The following is a 19588-nucleotide window of genomic DNA, read 5'->3' as shown; positions in this document are numbered from 1 at the left end:
CCTCCAGAGTGTTCACCGAGTGCATGTTGGTCGTGGCTGCATTGCTCCATTGGAGGCAGGTGCAGGTATACCCCTACCTTAACGACTGGCTGCTCAGGGGCTGTACCGGGGGCAGGTGGACTCTCAAGTCTGATTGGTCAGATCCACATTCGAGAGACTGGGTCTCCTCCTCAACTTGAACAAGTCAACCTTGTCACTGACCCCAAGAATAGAATTCATCTGGTGGTATTCGACTCAGTTCAGGCAAGAGCACTTTTGCCAGAGTCCAAGCCATGACAGACATCATTCAAGGCGTCAGGCAATACCTTACCACTGTAGCAAGGGGATGCCTGAGTCTCCTCGGCCACATGGCAGCCTGCACTTGTATGACCCAGCATGCTAAACTGAGGCTCAGGCCTCTACAGGCGTGGCTCACTTCAGCCTATCACCCGGTAGGCAACAGCCTGAATTCAGTGGTTGTGGTGCCGGGGCAGGTGCCAGGTCCCTTCGATGGTGGCTCCACCCTCGGACAGTGTGCGAAGGAGTCCCTTTCAACAGCCCTCCTTGTCCTTAGTAATGGACATGTCAGCTCTGGGATGGGGAGCGCATTTGGGAGCCCTCCAAACACAGGGCCTTTGGTCATAGGACTAGCTTGCCCTCCATATCAACATCAAGGAGCTGAGGGCAGTGCGACTAGCATGCCAGACCTTTCAGGCCTGACTACAAGGTCAGTGTGTAGTAGCTCTGACAACACCACTGTCTTGTTTTACATCAACAAGCAGGGTGGACCCTATTCCTCTCCCCTACATCGGGAAGCCCTCTGGCTGTGGGAGTTTTGCATAGCCCACACCATTCACATTCACAGGAGTTCAGAATGTGCTGGTGGACCACTTCTGCAATCATGAGTGGTCCATCTGCCCGGATGTCATACGCGCCATCTTCCAAAGGTGGGGATGTCATCAGGTCGATCTGTTTGACACCTGGAGCAACAGAAAGTGCCCAATGGTTCTGCTCCTTCCAGAAACACAGCCCAGGCTCAATCACGGACACATTCCTGCTACCCTGGGAGGCCACCTGCTCTACACCTTTTCCCCCCATTCCCTCTCGTGCACAAGGTCCTACGCAAAGGTCCGCAGGGACAGGGCAGAGATAATTCTGGCAGCACCAGCATGGCCTCGACAACATTGGTACACCACACTCCTGGAACTGTCAGGGGATACCCCGACTATGTTGCTTCTTCTGTCTGACCTGATCATTCAGGTCCATGGTAGTCTTCATCATCCCAACCCCTCCATCTCATGGCTTGGAAGCTTCATGGAGGAACCCCATGGAGTTTCTGTGCTCAAAATAGCTAAGGGAGGTCCTACTTGGCAGCAGGAAGCCCTCACTTAGAGCCACATATCTGGCAGAGTGGGAAAGATTTACTTGTTGGTGTGACTAGCATCGTACATTCCCTTTTCAGGCACCTCTTATCTTAGAGTACCTTCTGTGCCTGAAACCGCAAGGCTTGGCAGTGTCCTCCATAAAGGTACACCTTGCTGCTATTTTGGCTTTCCACCCAGGAGCATCTGGATGCTCCATTTTTGCCAACTCTATGGTTAGTCAGTTCCTCAAGGGTCTGGAACAGCTACATCCCTAGAACAGACAGCCTGTCCCCATGTGGGACCTTAACCTGGTCCTCTCCAGGCTCATGGGGTCCCCATTTGAACTGCTGGCGACTTGCTCCTTTCTTTGTCCGTCGTGGAAGGTTGCCTTTCTGGTCACCATTACATCAGTAAGGAGGGTGTCTGAGTTAAAGGCCCTTACCTCAGACCCACCTTATATGGTTTTCCACAGGGATAAGATGCAACTCAGACCTCACCTGGCCTTTTTTCCTACGGTTGTGTCACACTTCCACACTAGTCAGAACATTTTCCTGCCTGCTTTTTATCCTAAGCCTCATTCCAGTAGCCATGAACAGAGACTGCACTCCCTGGATGTTCGGCAAGCACTAGTCTTCTATATCAAGCGCAGGGAGTCGAACCAGTTGTTCATAGCACTGGCAGACTGGATGAAAGGACTGCCGGTCTCATCTCCCAAGAATATCTTCCTGGATCACGTCATGCATCTGCACGTGCTACGAGCTGGCCAAATTACCAGCCCCGGCTCTTACTGCACACTCCACGAGGGCTCAGGTTTCATAAGCTACCTTCCTGGCTCTGATCCAGATACAAGAAATCTGTGGGGTAGCAACTTGGTCCTCAGTACATAGATCACCTCTCACTACACCATCATCTGGCATGTCAGAGATGATGCAGCTTTCAGCAGAGCGGTGCTCTAATCAGTGATTCCATAACTCTGACCCCACTGCCTAGATAAGGCTTGGGAATCGGTATGAGCAATCACTTGAAGAAAAAAAGGTTACCTTCTTGTAACCGTTGTTCTTCAAGATGTGTTGCTCCTATCCATTCAAAACTCACCCATCCTCCCCTCTGTCGGAGTAACCAGCAAGAAGGAACTGAGGTGGTGCAGGGTCATATATTGAGCGCCATAAAGGCGCCACTCCAGGAGGCTCCACAGCCAACCCGACGGGCGCTGCTAGGGGAAAAACTTTCCGACTACTGCACGCGGTGTGCACACACCTAATTGGAATGGACATGAGCAACACATGTCGGAAGAATAACAGTTACGAGGTAACTGTTTTTTTTTCTATAAATACACACGCATACTTTTTATGCTCAGTTTTAACGGATATCTCGTGTTGAATGTGTGTCACAAGTTGACCTAGTCAGGTGCCAGTGTCTCTTTGAAAATGGAACTTAGGTTCCTAAACCACCTAAGGGCACTTGAAAATGTTATCCTGAGCCCATAGGGATAGGGACAAAGATGTCAGAGAAAACTGAACTGCCTGAGTTCTTGTGTTATTTTCTAAGGGTAAGTCCACACTTACCGCACGGGTCGACGCGGTGAGTTTGACTTCTCGGAGTTCGAACTATCGCGTCTAATCAAGACGCGATAGTTCGAACTCCCCACGCGCTCCGGTCGACTCCGGAACTCCACCACCGCAAACGGCGGTGGCGGAGTCGACCTTGGAGCCGCGGAGTTCGACCCGCTGCGTCTGGACGGGTAAGTCAGTCGAACTAAGGTAGTTCGACTTCAGCTACGCTATTCGCGTAGCTGAAGTCGCGTACCTTAGTTCGACACCCCCCCCACCCACCCCCGTAGTGTAGACCAGGCCTTTGATAGGCTAGACTTCATGCATAAGTGCCTGTGAAGAACACCCACCCACCCACATACGTGTGTGTGTGCATATTTGCATATTTTTAAGGATAGCTGGTAGTTTTAGATCTTGTACATATAAAACATCAGAAGAATCTGAGACAATACCAAGCCTAGTGGAAATTTCAAAGCACTCGTGTCTTAGGAAAGTTACAATTTCTATAAGGGGAATGGAGCAATGATTTTTGTGTGTGTTGCATCCAGCTTGCTAATTGTGGCCAAGATTTTCCATCCTCGGAAAGCCGTTCAGTGGGGTGGGACAGGACTGCTAAGTTCTTATTGATACTCTTAACTCTTTAGGCACTATAAAGAGATCCAGGAGCTGCACAATCGCCAGAAGCAGGAGATTGAATTGCTGTACACCAAACTGGGAAAGGTCCCCCCTGCCGTAATCATCCCCCCAGCTGCTCCTCTCTCAGGGAGGAGGAGGAGACCTACTAAAGGAAAAGGCAGCAAATCCAGCCGCAGCAACTCCCAGGGTAATAAGAGCCCTCAGCTGCTAGGTAAGGCACCCTCAGGTTTCAGTACCAATGTGACACGCAGGGTAAATTGTTTATTAGCACCTTTTGATTCTGTCTCAACTCTTTTTACAATAGACCATGGGACCCCCTCAACCCACAGATTGAGGGGTGGTTGGTTGAGGTGATCTCTTGCCTCTGTCTCAGAGGAATCTATCTCACTGAGAGTCTCATCTGGGTTTGTACATCTCACTGTTTTTGCACAGCATACAAGTTTGCTAGGTTCCTCTTAGTCTGGCCTTGGAGAAAGGGTTATACAAAAAAGGCCTTTCTAATGGTGTTTTGTAGACTTGCTGGCCACTTTGTTTTTTTAGTAGGGCTGTCAGGCGATTAAAAAAATTAATCTCGATTAATCACACTGTTAATAATAGAATACCATTTATTTAAATAGTTTGGGATATTTTCTACATTTTCCAATTGATTTCAATTACTACACAAATACAAAGTGTACAGTGCTCACTTTATATTTATGATTACAAATATTTGCAGTGTAAAAAAAAAAAAAGTATTTTTCAGTTCACCTAATACAAATACTATAGTGCAGTCTCTGTATCATGAAAGTTATACTTACAAGCGTAGAATATGTATAAAAAAACTGCATTAAAAAATAAAACAATATAAAACATTAGAACCTACAAGTCCACTCAGTTCTACTTCTTGTTTAGCCAGCCACTCAGACAAACAAGTTTGTTTCCATTTGCAGGAGATAATGCTGCCGGTTTCTACTAGCACTAGTCATAGTGCTTCTGGTGGCAAGAGTTGGGGATTCCAGGATGAATTCTAAAACACAGGGAAAAAGTCAGACAAACTTATTTTTAGTAGGGCCTCTTGATCCCACCCGTTTAATTCCTGGTTGTTCTCGTCACATTGAAAGATGGACTTCCACAGTGGAGCTAACTTTGCAGTAGAAAACTGTACTTGGTGGTATTTCTGTTCCTTTGACTGCTATTGCAGATGTCTTTCTTTTCTTTAATAGGTGCTTAATAGCACAGCATCTCGTTGTCTTAATGAAGTTATAATCTCATTTTTTGACGTCAGTCTGCTGTGGAAGTGACTGCAATGTCACAAATTAAGCATCTCATGTAATTACAGGATTAAATGAGGAAAGATGGATTTTGAGGGAGCCATTCTTATTAAAACACACAACAGTTTTCCTAACTAGCAACAGTAGTCAGAAAATTAGGTCCATGAAAATCAAAGTTCCTTCCCCAGCACATGTGAAAATCCCTCTAAAACCCTGTGAATGCCATTGAGCACATGGATATGGGAAGGCCAGCATTGTGAATGGAAATATTTGTTGAAGTGGCTGCTGTGCTCAGGGTTCAGAGTCCACAGGACACAGCAGAGCACATATCTTCAACAAGTGAATTTTCCTTCCACAAACTGCATCAGTGGTCTTTGTGAAATGGGGTGGTCTGCCTAGCAATTTTAGCATTAATTGGCCTGCCTGTTAGTAGTCTCAGTGCAAAGACCAAGGATTGAATGGAAGTTCAGTATCCATTGTCCATTTTACTGACAGAAGAGGTGCCTCCAGGTCAAGGTGGTAGTGCATTGGCAGGGTATTTTGGGAAAGCTTGCACTGTCTGTATCTCTTTTGTGGTAAGTGGGATTTTCTACCTCCAGTGCTGTCAGCTTCTCACATGACAACAACACCAAACTTCTTTTTAAAAGATCAGATTTATAGATGATACTCCCAAAGACTTGTTTAAATATTTCACTATTCTGAGAATGAGATGCAAAAATCCCTGCTGTTATATCTTCTCTGGGGACTGTTACGTGAGCAGTGTATTCTGACCTAAAGGGCTCACAGAACAGAAGATGACTCTCTATACCAATAAATGAGCTAAAACTACGATAAAGCAGTATTTTGCTTTCAAAACAAGATTCTCAGTAATAGACTGGCATCTGTCAAAGTAATGACACCTTTTCTCCCCATGCTCCATCACCTGCACAGCTTAATTCTGCTCTTGCATGCAATGGAGGAGCTATCTTGACACACGGAGGCAGAACAGGGCTGTAATTAGAAGCCTTTCTAAAAACCAGTTATTCCAAATTCTACTCCTGGCTCCTTTCTCAGCAACAGCAAAGTCCCCTCTGTATCCTTTGATAAGGCATGATAATCTAGATATAAGAATCCTGGCAAAAGGGTGAAGGCCCTTCCCTTGGATTTTCCTGCTAATCTTACATTCTCAGCATTTCTCCCTTATCACTCCTACAAGTCCCTCCCAGTGATAGATTTTAGTTCTAATTTATTCACTGCAGATTTTTCCTGCTAAATCTACCAAGCATTCATCAGCTCTAGATACACTTCCTTCTGTCCAATGGGAACAGTGGAAAAGCCTCTGAGGTGAGGTGGGGAAGCTGAATGTCTATATTGTCCTGTGTCCTGATTCTTATTTCTTTTTATAGGCAACTTGTCTTCTCAGAGTGCCCCCTCAGTCTTGCCCCACCAGCAGACTCTTCATCCTCCTGGAAATGTCCCAGAGATTGGGCAGAACCATCTGTTACAGCCCCTTAAACCATCTCCTTCTAGTGAGAACCTCTACTCTGCCTTCACCAGTGATGGTGCTGTTTCGGTACCAAGCCTTTCTGCACCAGGCCAAGGTAAGAACTTCTATGGAATTAATGCTAACTCTTATACCAGGGAGTTTTCAGCCTCAAAATACAGTAGATTGGCTTCAGGATATGGCCTGTGTTTAGAGACTGATCAGGGTGTTAGTCTGTCTCTTTGTGAGGCCTAGCCCACTATTTGCAGTTAGATTTCTAAGTTTGCAGGTTGGCAAAATCAGAGGTGAGGTAATGAGGGGGTAACATACTGCCCCTTCTGCTCTAATGACAGCACTGAAAAGTTAGAAAAACCTGAAGAGGGTGAAAAAAATCTTCAGAAAATGCTACTAACTCTGCAGTTCTATTGGCTAAAAAATTCTGGAGATAGAGATGTAAAATATGAGCATACAGTGGAATGGGGGTAGTTAATAGCTCTCTTTTCCTTATAGCACCCAGATTGGGCATTTATCCTTCTGATAAGGTATTAGAGCTTTAACTAGTCTCTGGAAGGCTCTGCTTGATATTTGGGGGCCTCCTTTCTTCCACTCATTAAAGATTGTTGGTCTATTTGTGTATTGCTTTATTCATTTCTATGATTCACAATTGTTCCATTTTTCCATATACGCTATTTTACCCATTGCAAATGTTCCCATGAGACTAGTTGAATGCAGCAATCTCAACAAGCTGGTGGTGGTTTTGTTTGAATTAGTGTGTGGAGTAAAATGTAGACATCGATAGGAAAAAAGGATCAACAAGTAAAAGAATGGAAGATGGAAAGCTGCTCCTTCAGAAACTTTTCCTTCTGAGGATTCTCTTCCCTTTCTCCACTAACCTGTTTCAGAAATATTGGGGCTACTAATGTGTAACTTCCTGTGTCCTGAAGTTGTGCAGTGTCTTATGTAATTGAGAGAATGCCTTTGCCAGGAGTTGGACTCAGCTGTGGAGTGCAGCCTTATTCCTAATGGATTAGGTATTGGAAGGTAGCACTCTTTTAGCAAAAAACAAACTCGACCTATGAGTGGAGGAAGATTCCTTGTACTGTGTACATATCCCCTACTCCATCTCTTGAGGCTTGTTCTTGTGTGCCATGTTACTGCATTTCACCCATCCAACCTCAAGTTGCTAACATCTTGTAGTTGTGTTCTGTCTCTTCTCCTCTCCTTTCTCTGTTCTTCCCTCTTTTGTTTTATCACAGGCTGTGCGAAGTTTAACTGTGCATCTGAGCGGGTGACGTTCAAGCCTGGTGGCAGGAGGACCCGATTTCTGAGTACGCCCTGCTTGGCTCTTTGTGTGTAACACCTTTACTCCTTCCTTGTCTTCATTTTTTTTTTTCTGCTGCTTGGATCTGATGTCTCAGGCAGCCCATTCTCTTCTGCGTACTTGTATTCCCTCCACTTCATGGCTCTGCTTAACAGCTCTTAATACACCTTAGAAGTTTGGGTTCTCATGTTAAGTGTCTTGTTCAATATAGACCTTAACAAGGGCCAAATAACTTAGATAAACTTTTAGGAAAACTTGTCTGTGGGAAATAATGTTCTTCAAGGAATTAGCAGAGACCGGGGGGAGGAGGTCACAAGATATATGAATATATGGGCCTTGCCTTATGGTTTCACTTATGATTGTTACAAACTGTACTTGTTGACACCAAGGAGACTTCTGGGGAAAAATCTGGTTCTCCTCAGTAGCACTGAGGGTGGCAGAGAGAGGGCTGCCCATTCCAAATTACAGCAATGGGGGTGTATGGTGTGTACTGTCTTCCCTAATAGGAAAAAGTAGCTGCCTTAATGAAAATGTGAAATAAATTTTGTATGGTTTCTTCCTCCAACACATCTCCCTATAGGGTGGGTAAATCTTTGCATGCTGTTCCCAGAAGTGCTCAGTGTAAATGCTGAGGTAATCAGCATTTACACTTCTCATAATCACTGAGTAACCAGTGACTAAAACTTGCACTGGTTAAAGGTATTAGCCATGTGTGCAAAGGAACACTCAGGCCAAATGATCATGTTCCATATTAGTAGCCAAGAGACCTATGTTCAGAAAGGGCTCTTCGTATTGAGGACTGGAGGCAGACTAAACATGCCATAGGTAGAGGGTTGTGGTGAGAGAAACTCCTCAAAACACCCCTTTCTTCCCAGCCCACAAAAAATACTCCACATCCTTCTTATTTAAGGCTATTCCAGCTGTCCTAGCAAACTAGTTCAAGTTTAAAAGCGGAGGGGGCGGGGAGGTAATAGGATGGGGGTTTTGACCTATGAGCCTCAAACTTCTGATGTGGTTATTTGAAGTGTTTAAATGCATGGGCTAAGGCTGCAAAAATTATGCTTTTTTTCCTGGGAGTGATACAAAATCCCACTATGCTTCCAATGTAGGCAGGACCTTTGAATGCTGTGACACTCCTCTCTTTCCCTCCCCACCCTCCGCAAATGACTGGGTATGTGAGAGCTGGCAGCCCTGTGAAATGGCCTTCATTTGCCACATTTCACACACATTCCACAGACTTGTAGCATTTGTCCTCCTACAGCATGCAGCAGCTCAGCTGGGCTAGAGATGAACTCCAATGAACAAAGCAACAGTTACAGAGCAAGCCTTCTACAGAGACAGCTGCAATGGAACTGACAATTATCCTCTTTATGTTGAGAGGAGGGTGAGAAGCGTCCTTAATTGTTGAGTTTTTCAGCAATACTTTAAACCCTGCCATAAATAAATTCCCAATATTGGGACTAAATGCACCATTAGTGCATAATTGCTCGTGTAACTTTTCACCTCTCCCTGCTGCTTGGCCTCCAAACAATACAGCTTTAAAAGCTTTGAGCAGGTAGATGAAGGGTATGGAAGGGATGTGCAAAGAATGTCCATTTGGATTGCCAAGCTTTATAGTTTCTTTTCCTGGAAGAAGTTAAATTCTTAGAAAATCTGGGAAAGCGTATATTTATTTTCCCTATGCCTTTATTGGGAGGGTAATATAAAGAACAGTAAGGCTGTCACTCCTTCACTCCCAGCCTCTGAGATTAGCATTGTGAGCTGGATGTACTTATCGTTACTGCTTTCTTAAATGGTAGTGTACTGTTAGCTTGTCACAACCTCAGTCCAGCTGTCAGTCCTCTTGAGGCAAACTATAAAGCATCTCCTGAGAAGCAGGTAGCATGCTGTGGTGGCATGGATTGTTTTCACTCCTGAAATTTGACATTGGTGGATGGACCTTCTAAAAGGTTTATTATTGTAGCTGTCCTGTAAAAATGGGTAATGCTTCTGATAGCGCAGCTTGGCTTGAATGCTCAGTTTGTTTACAGGTTGCTTGCTTCCTAGAATCTGATATACTGTCTCAGCCACTTCTGGAGGGTGGGGGAAAGACACCTAGTTAGGAACAGCAATGAAGAGGAAACAGTGCATTGATCAATAACATGCTTTTAACTGTGCAGCTGGAGGAGCTGATTGGTACAGGCCCAGTAGGGTTATCCGTAACTGTTGCACTAACATTTCAGAAAATATGGAAGGGGGATGTAGTGACAGATGGTGAGAGTACATGATCCACGCTTGGATCCTCTGAGTACCCCCACAAATTCTCAGACAAATGAAAGCCATGAGGGACACTTCCCCTTTCCAATAGAGGTGGGAGATTTTTTGCTGTTGCTCTTGTGGTAAACAGCCAGTGATCAATAAGTACCAGCACATCCCTAACATTCTTAAGATACCACTAGATTTCAGAATAAACATATTAGTCTCATTTTGTGCGAGAGCACAAATGATGAAACACTGTCTTGTGGTCTGGGTATTTCCATAGAGCATTCACTGGGCTCTCAATGTAACTGCAGCCAGTGGCAGTGTCCAGCTGTACCGTCGTCTTTCTCATTGGGCTTTATGTGCTGTTTGCTGATATTAAACACTTCTCACTGTTTCTCTTATTTTAACAAATTACTCTTTCTTTGTGCTTCAGGGAAGATGGTGAAAAAAGTCTGTCCTTGCAACCAGCTCTGTAGTAATTATCTTATTTCTGTTATTTCTGGTCCCTGTTCATGAGTTTCCCTCTGATCAGTGAAGCCTAACCTCTGTGAATCTGTCTCCAGCACAGCATCTGTCTCTGTCTCGATTATCCCCTCTAACATGTGTTCCTTTGTTAACATGTTAATAGGTTCTGGCTGCCTATTCATTTTTGCAGTGGGAAATGAACTGCTGTTCAGTACTGTAGAGGCTTGCTGACCCTCAGCTTAGCCGTGGAACTCCTTGCTGATTGGTAATGACAGTGAATTGTGAAGCAGGATCAGTTGCACACAGCAGTGCTGATGTGCTAAAATTACCCCTTTGTGCAGCAGGATTTGCTTGTAATGACTATGCTGAAGGGGTTTGCCTACTATTGTCTCCTGATTCCATTGCAGAGACTCCTTCAAGATCTTAAAGGGTAAGGACAAGCCATTAAACGGCTTCAACCTGTGCCCCCAAAACAGGAACAGTTTAGATATGCCTAATCTAAGTGTGCTGGTATTATCTAAGGTTGTCTTTGAGGGTGGGTGCTCAGGCTGGTTTCCAAGGGAGGAAATAAAAGGGGGCAGAGAATGAAAGCATGATGGAGTAACGGGCTGAGGGGAGAAGTCTGTTTTCATTTCAAATCCTTCATTATGTCACCAGGCAAGAAACTGGGACGTTTGCTGTGGCTGAGCAGGACTAGAGGGGGTTGTTTCCATTGAATGCCATGAATCTAAGCACTCCCCTTTCAGACTCTTCTGGATGGCTTTAGGTTTGGATTAGAGCAGAATAACCAACTTCTGAGATTTAAACTCCCTGAGAATGTTTAATAAAATGCTGTTAAGAAATGAGCCTTGTATTATTATTAGCTCATGTTTTACAGCACAGGCCAATCCCACTCTGTCCCTGCTATGAGGCCGAGACAAGTGCTCATTAGTTAACAAAATCACTTTGTAGACAACAGAAGCTACTCAAAGCAAACATTTCAAAATGTTTGTAAATCCCATTGCACATTTACAGGCAAATACACTCTGGTGTCCCTTGACTAAATGTGCCTGTCTCTCCCAACCCCGTGTCTGTGGATTAGGTTGGAGACACTGGGGTATGAGCTGTAATTCCTGACCAAAATGTAACTGGTTATACAATATATAAATGTATCAAGCAGCGGAGTGCAGATGACTGGCCATCAGGAAGGGGTTGAGAGGTGTTGGTTTCTGCATGAACTCTTGACTATGGAATGTGATTATCTTGCTGTCTGTTTTGGTACCTCCTCTGAAGTACCTTTTGCTTAGTCACTCATGCCTGTTTATGTGGGTTCCAACTTCACCCTTTCACTTGCTTTGCTGCCTTGTCAGATAATTGTTCCAGGCCCTTTCACATTACACATGCTTGAGATTTTCATTGTTCCATCACAGTTTCCTTAGCACACTACACAGTATGTTCCTGTTACTCTGTTCCTTTTGAACTCCCACCACGTTCCTCAGAGAGGCCCTCTGTTCTCTTCCCCCTTCATCTGTATTGCTGCATGGGGCTCCTTGCTCCTAAAGATTACACACCTATTATTAGGTACTATAGGTAGGGAGAGGATTTCATGTTTTCTAGACAGTGCTGGGAACGGGGATAGCATTACTCACTCTAGTAGCACATTGCTCAGTTGCTACAGGTAATGAGTATGTTGCCTTTCTTCTTCAATATCATAACAAGCCATTCCAGCTGAGATTTGGAGAGGCTGATGTTGTTTCTCAGGTATGAGGGTCCTGAAGAGAGATGTCTAGGGAAGTGAGTAACAGAGAGCTGCTTCATTCATTTCAGGTAGTGGTTTTGGCTTCTAGCCTTGTTCAGTAGTGAGAGAGTGATTTCAGTGCTGAGGTGTTTGATTATTTTTTTGTCAGACATATCTGTTCAGCACACCTGGGTTATCCCAGATGCTGTGCCTGTTGTAACCTTAGTAGCAAGCCAGCAATAATTGTTTTGCAAGCCTCTTAATTCTGGTTGAGAGGCAGGTGTCCAAGGTTTGCTGATTCAGCACTGGTGAGCATCTTCCCTGTATTTTGAGGAAGAATGGTGGTTCTTTGAGTGCTGGACCCTATGTGCATTCCACTGGGGGTGCACATGCGCACCATGCGCCTGAGACTGGAGAGTTCTTGCAAGTAGTGTCCATTGGTCTGCACCTGTGCTTCAGCTCCCTTCATGATCTGCGCCCAGTGCATAAGAGACATGGCAGATTGACCGCCTGCCTCTCAGGTTCATTTTTACTGCCACAAGGCCTGAGCTGGAATCCTCCACAGTGTCCAGAGTTTCTCTTTTCTCTTCATCCTGTAAATATATTCAAAGTTACATTATTCTTTGCGGTGTTTTTGAGAGTTATAGTTAGGTAGTGTTAGAATCCCCACCCTGGGGAAGCTTCTTGGCATGGGACTGGCTTATGCCCAGACCTCTGGGCTTCAAAATCTGTTTCTTGCCCCTGCTCTTTTTGGTCAGTGATCACCACCACCAGTGCTGCCTCTACTGCCTTGAGGAGGCACTTACCTCCACCAAGTGCAGTATCTGCCACTCCTTCTCCAGCCTAACACAGCAGGGGCAAGAGCTCTGACTTCAAAAACAAATTATGAAGCAGGCAATGAGACTACAATCAGACTAACACTGGGGAGACCCTCCCAGAGTTGACAAGGAGCATGTCTCCTAGTTCTTTGTCTGACTCCGGTGCAGAGAAGGGCAGAGGGAAGGACCTTTTGACTGGGCCTCCTCATGAGAGTAAGGAGCACTCTCTCGGGCACTCTCTTCGACCCTGGAAGAGGAGAGATCCCTCCATGACCCCCATCCAAGTCAGGCGAGCCTTCATGCCCAAGCCATAAGAACTTAGGCCCTCGTAAGCCACACAGGCATAGTCAAATGACTCGGGAGCAAGAATACCTTCAGTATCAGCCTCTGTTCCAGCTTCAACACTGACTGCAGTACCATCCAAACTGAAGCACCAAAACCCAAAGTATTGAAGTGTTGGTTACCGTCAGGTCAGAGACTCATGCACTAATATTACTGGCACAGCCCCATAAGGAACTGCTATCAACTACCACTTCAGTGGTATGGAAAAACAGATTACAATTTCTGAAAGTATCATTGATTTATACCACTGCTGATAGCTTCATTCTCCTGGATCCACAGTCTCTCTTGTTATCAGGACTGATTCTCACTAGAGAGAAACTAGTGCCTGTGGGAATCTAGGACTCTGGGAGAAGGCTGTCCTGTCCTGTCCGCTAGTCATGGATTTCTCTCTGTGGATCTGTTGGCACTGCTGATGGATCTATATCTGAACTTTTCATCTTGAGAAGGGTCAGATATACTGGTGGAAGCAGCTTCTGCTCCACCCAGGGAAATTCAGCCCAGACAGGAGATTGAGAATTTCTTGGAATCAGCCTCGACTATACAGGTAGGATCTTCTTCCTCAGACCAGTGGTACTCAGTGTCTTGGAGGTCACCACAACCTGGCTTCAACCCCTCATACTGCCCTTATTGGGGTTCTTGGGACTCTTACACATGTTACCCAGAATCTCAGTTCCAATGGGGACTCATACCACCCTTCTCCAAGGGGCCAGTGTGAACCCTTGAGTCCATGGAAAAAGGAAAGATAATCTAGTTCCAACATGGGTATCATCCTTACCTGATGAAGTGGTCGCTCCAGCCTCTCAGTCTCTCCTGGATGATCATAGACCGTCCCAGGAGCTTATATGGAGAATGGTGGAAGAGCTTCAGCTCTCTTTAGAGAAAGTCCAGGACACTGATCATAAGCTCCTGGATATCCTCCAAACTGCAGGTTCCAGTTGGGTTGCTCTCCTGGTCAATGGAGCCATTCTGGAACCAGCTAAAGCTGTGCCCCTACCTACAAGAGGGCAGAGACTTTGTCGTGACTAGGGCAACAGAGTTCTAGTTCAGAGCAGGGTGGGTAAACTCCTTGGTAGTCCAGGCCACTGAAAGATCCAGACAACAGCACCAAGGACCACCCCTGCAGGAAAGGAGGCAAATGTCTCAACGTTATGGGGAGAAAGATTGTTACATCTACCAGTCTACAGTTTAGGATCAAATTATCAGACTTTTCTTGCCAAATAATATTCCTTGAACTGCTCATAAGTTTCTAGACTTTAAGGATAAACTGCCTCAGGAAGACAGGGCTCATTACAAGCACTTATTGATGGCAGAGTGATGATCGGGATCTTTCTGTGGGATGTAATTGATGTGGCTGATTATGGTAGAGATCCCTGGCAGCTGCCATTGTGATGCAGCAGGAATCATGGTTACACTCTTTGGGGCTCAAGATGGAGGTTTAGAGCACAGTTGAACACCTCATTTGGTGAAACTAATCTCTTTAATGAAAAGACCGTATGAGTCTCTGCACTTATGGAAAGGCTTTAGGGCAACTCTTTGCTCCCTGGGTATTTATACACCTGTTCCAAAGAGAAAATATCAAACAGCCTTAAAAATCAAGGTCCTTACCCCCAACGTTTTTATCAACGCTCCTATGAGCCATCTTGCAAACAACGAAGAATGCAGAGACCAAAATACGTGGTGCCTTCCACTCCAGTCATGACTACCAACATTTCTGACATGATTCTAGAGAGCTCTGAACCAATATTGATGCCACCAGATTCTGAGATTTGTTTCAGGAGGGTGGCTAGTGAAATTTTCCCCAAACTGGGAAATAACAGACATATATCTGTACTGGATATCATCCCATTCTAACCATTGAGTTTCTTTGCCCACCTCCCCCAAAACTTCCTTCCCTGTGCTTTTCCAAGGACCACTCTCATAGGGAATTCTGTCAGAAAATACAGGGGTTTTTCCCTGATGAGAAATATAGCATCCTACCTCAACATCAAGGAAATGGGTTCTGTTCAAAGTATTTACTAGTCCCCAAAAAGAAAGGAGGCTGGAGATCCATTCTTGACCTAAAATTCCACATGGTTACATTAACACTGATAATACCATCCCTCAACATGGTTCTCAGCTCTTGATATATGCAGTATTATTTTAGCTGTGCTGGTCCCAGGATATTAGAATGACAAGGTTGGTGAGAAAGTATGTCTTATTAGACCAACTTTGAGAGAGCCAAGCTTTTGAGCTTACATAGCTCTATGTAAGCTTGAAACCTTGTTTCTCTCACCAACTGAAGTTGGTCCACCTTAGCCTTTGAAATGAAAGACACTACTTTGTGTGGCTTTCACCCCTCTCACAGATGATTCCTTAGGTTTGTGGTGTCAATATAGGGTGCTCCAATTTGGGCTCACAATTGTTCCCAGAGTCTTCACAAAAGTTTTCTCAATAATAGCATCTCAGTGTAGACAAGATGGCTCCACGGTCCTCATGTATTTGGATAACTGGTTTCTAACAAGTTGGTCTTGCCTGGAAGTGTTAACATCAACTTCATTGCTGCTCCAGCTTCTAGCATCCCTGGGAATCTGTGTAAACATGGAAGTGTCTACCTTATCTCTGACACAGACCATAGAATTTAGAGGCGCAACACTGGATTTAATCAAGGAAAGGGCCTACTTCACCACTGACAGATTTTGCACCGTGGGTGCTCTCATAGACTTGGTTACATGCAAATCTCGAACATCAGCTCAGATATGCCTTACTCTCCTGGGCTGTATGGAGTTATATACTTGCATAATGTTACTCACCTGACTCCAGCTTTGTTGCCTGAAAGCTTTGCTCCAAACAGCATATACACCGAGCAAGCATAGCATGAATCCCACAGTAACAGTTTCTTCTGAGGTGAGCCCCGTTCTGGCATGGTGGAGGATGTGTGTGGGGGAGTTCCCTTTTAATCACCTACACCCAACCATAAATAGATGCCTCCCTGATAGGTTGGTGAGCCTATCAGGGTGGGTGATCGTGGGTGATCGCACATTACAAGGCACTTGGACGTTTCAAGAAGTTAGAATGCACATCAGTCTTTTGGAACTGAGATCAGTATGGGAAGCTTGCTAAAAGCATTTCTACTATTCATACAATGCCAGTACATCCTCATAAGGTCGGACAACATAACTACCATTTTCTATATGAACAAATGGGGAGGGTATGTTCCTTGCCCCTGTATATACAAGTGGTCAACTTATAGAACTGGTGTATACAGAGCCACATCACCCTATTGGCAATGTACCTCCTGGGCATCCAGAATTCACTGGCAGACAGTGTCAGCAGGCATTTTACCACTGATCACAAGGGGGAGTTACATGATTCAGTAGTAAACAGTATCTTACTCAGTGGGGAGCCCCCACTTGGAACCTGACCATGTGGGCTCCCCAACCTGTCAGGAAGTGCAAAATGTACTGCTTCAGAGGAACCCAAGGTCAGTACTCCAGAAGTGATGTACTCCTCCTCCTGTCAACAGATCACTTTAGCTATGCCTTCCCTTCCATCCCACTACTGCCTTGAGTTCTATTGGAAATTTGACTAGATGGGGCACAAGTCATTCTCCATCACCCAAGATGGCCTGAACAATTTGGGATTCCAAGCCGCCTTCAAATGTCATCCTCTCCACTTAACAGCGTTTGGACTTTTCTGGATCTCTTGACCCAGAAAAGTGGTAGGGTAAGGCATCCCATCCCAGATGCTCTTCATCTCATGGCTTGGTATTTGGATTGGTGTCACGCCTAGAACATTCCTTTTCTGAAGTGGTGAAAATCATTCTTAATAATAGCAGAAAAAAACACCAGAAAATGTTACCTAGCCAAGTGGAAATGTTTCTCTGTCTGGGCCAGCAAAACCATACATCTCCACCAGACAGTGGATATTCCCGCTGTTTTGGATTATCATTTTACCCTCAAGATGATAAGATTTTGCCCTTAATTTACTATGGGTTTATGTAGCAGCAGTTAGTGTGTGGGTTCACCAGCAAACGATGACTCTTTATCCAGCCAATAACAACCCAGTTCTTGAAGGGATTGATCAGAACCTTTCTGTCAGTAAAGAAACCATCCTCCCACTGGGAACTTAATTTAGTGCTTTCGGCATTCACTAAACCTCCTTCAAAGCACTCATTACGCATTCTGTGGCTCACCTATCAATGAAGATCACCTTCCTCATTGCCATCACCTTGACCAGAAGGGTGAGTGAACTTGAGGCCTTAACGGCCAATCCTGTATACACAATATTCCATAAGGATAAAGTCTTGCTACGACGACACTCACTCCTAAGATTGGTTTACGTGAAATTTCAAAACTATCAATTCACTTACCTTTGTTTTTTCCGAAAGCCCCATGCCTCTAATGAGGTGAGTAGACTTCATTCTTTTGACATAATCTGAGCTTTGTACCTGCAGAGAACAAAACAGATTGAAAGTCATCCAGACTGTTCACTGCCATAGTAGAATGAGTATTAGGACAAGCTGTATCCTCTCGGAGAATCTCTAAATTGATTTCTGGCTGTATCATACTCTTTATCAATTGGCACAGCTGCCTCCTCCACACTCAGTAAAGGCTCACTCTACAAGGGCACTGGCAGCCTCAGTAACATCACTTCAAGAGGTGCTTCTGCTTAATACAGACAAGGTGTCTACATGGAGTTCCAACCACACGTTCTTGAGACTTTATGCCGTGGTCCAAGACTCTTTTGCTAATGCATCCTTTGGGACAGCTGTTCTGCAAGCAGCTTTACCATCTGCATCCTGTCCTCCTGTCTGAGTACTGCTTGCCCATCACCCACTGTGAAATACACATCAGGACCAGCACTTGACAAGGAAAGGGAAGATATTTATTGTATCTGGAGTTCTTTGACATGTGTGGTTCCTATCTGTATTCCAGGACCCGCTTTCTTCCCCTCTGCTTTGGACCATGACCTGATTTGCATCAGAGAAAGAATGGAAAGATGGTCAGTCTCCCCTGCCCCTGTTTTTGGCATGGAACAGCAGGAGAGTTGGGGTGCAGGAGCAGGCCAACAAACACTACTTACAAGAATTCTCTGGTCACAGGTGCCTGGTGCGCATACATACTCAGTGGAATAGAGATGGGAACTACACATCTCTAAACTCCTGTTTACAATGAATAACTTCTTTTCATACTGGACAGGGATTCAGTAGATTTAGGTTCTGCTCATCTTTGCCACAAACTCTAGTGTGACATTGGGCAAAACAGTTAACTGTGTGATGCAGTTCCCCATCTGTAAACTGAGGACACTTCCTCACCTCTCAGGGTTGTTGAGGCTTATTTCGTTATATATGTGAAGTGCTTAGAGACTACAGTAATGACTGTCATACAAAAACTTAAAATTGAATGCAGCTGTCTATTCTGCAGTTGCAAATGAGGCCTGAGGTGGGTGAGGATGCACAAAGACAGAGGAGGGATGAGAAGAGGCTCTAACTCCTTGCCTCTTTGAGTGACCTTCAGTGAACTCTCCAGCAGAAATGAAATTCAGCATTATGTGGACTCCTTTATTCTTAGTCAATGTGTGAATAGATTAGTTTGTATGTTCTTCTTTGAGTGATTGCTCCTATGCATTCCATGTAGGTGTGCGTGCCGCGCGTGCACGGCTCTTCGGAACATTTTTACCCTAGCAACTCCGGCGGGCCGGCTGGGCGCCCCCTGGAGTGGCGCCGCTATGGCGCTGGATATATACCCCAGCCGGCCCGTCCGCTCCTCAGTTCCTTCTTATCACCCGTGACGGCCAGTTGGAACAGTGGAGTGCTCCTTTACCTCCACAGCCCTGGTCTGGCCAACCTTATGGGACCGCCCTTCGAGCCCCTGGCCACGTGCTCTTTACTCTATCTCTCCTGGAAGACGGCCTTCCTCGTCGCAATTACGTCGGCAAGACGAGTTTCTGAGCTCCGTGCCCTAACGGTTAGTCCACCATACACCGTCTTCCACGGAGACAAGGTGCAGTTTCGACCACACCCGGCCTTCCTCCCTAAGGTGGTGTCGGCCTTTCACCTCAATCAGGAGATCTTCCTTCCGGTCTTCTTCCCGAAGCCGCACGCCTCACCTCGTGAGTAACAGCTTCACACCCTGGACGTCCGCAGGGCCCTCGCTTTTTATATCGAGCGGACGAAGCCCTTCCGGCGTTCGCCCCAGCTGTTTGTAGCGGTTGCTGATTGCATGAAAGGCGAGCCGGTCTCTTCGCAGCGGATTTCCTCCTGGGTGACGGCATGTATCCGGACATGCTACGAGCTTGCTCGCGTGCCACCATGCCACCTCACCGCTCACTCAACGAGAGCGCAATCCTCGTCGGCCGCCTTCCTGGCCCATGTCCCCATCCAGGACATCTGTAGAGCCGCCACCTGGTCTTCTGTACACACCTTCGCTTCCCACTACGCGTTGGTGCAGCAATCTAGAGACGAT

General features: G+C 45.5%; 1 protein-coding gene across 7 annotated transcripts in view; it reads left to right on the top strand.

Moving 5' to 3' along the window:
* Positions 1 to 19588, top strand: part of WNK1 (WNK lysine deficient protein kinase 1) — a 182090-nt gene that overhangs the window by 157672 nt on the left and 4830 nt on the right. For all 7 annotated transcript variants that reach the window (XM_039546941.1, XM_039546930.1, XM_039546936.1 and 4 more), the window contains 2 exons: positions 3538 to 3740; positions 6165 to 6359. In XM_039546941.1, the coding sequence (XP_039402875.1) occupies positions 3538 to 3740; positions 6165 to 6359 (398 nt within the window). The remainder of the gene's footprint in view (positions 1 to 3537; positions 3741 to 6164; positions 6360 to 19588) is intronic.

The sequence above is a fragment of the Mauremys reevesii genome, linkage group 1 (assembly GCF_016161935.1).
Source record: "Mauremys reevesii isolate NIE-2019 linkage group 1, ASM1616193v1, whole genome shotgun sequence".
Classification (NCBI taxonomy): Eukaryota; Metazoa; Chordata; order Testudines; family Geoemydidae; genus Mauremys; species Mauremys reevesii.
Note: the sequence above shows the minus strand (reverse complement) of the source record. Positions and strands in the feature narration are given on the sequence as shown.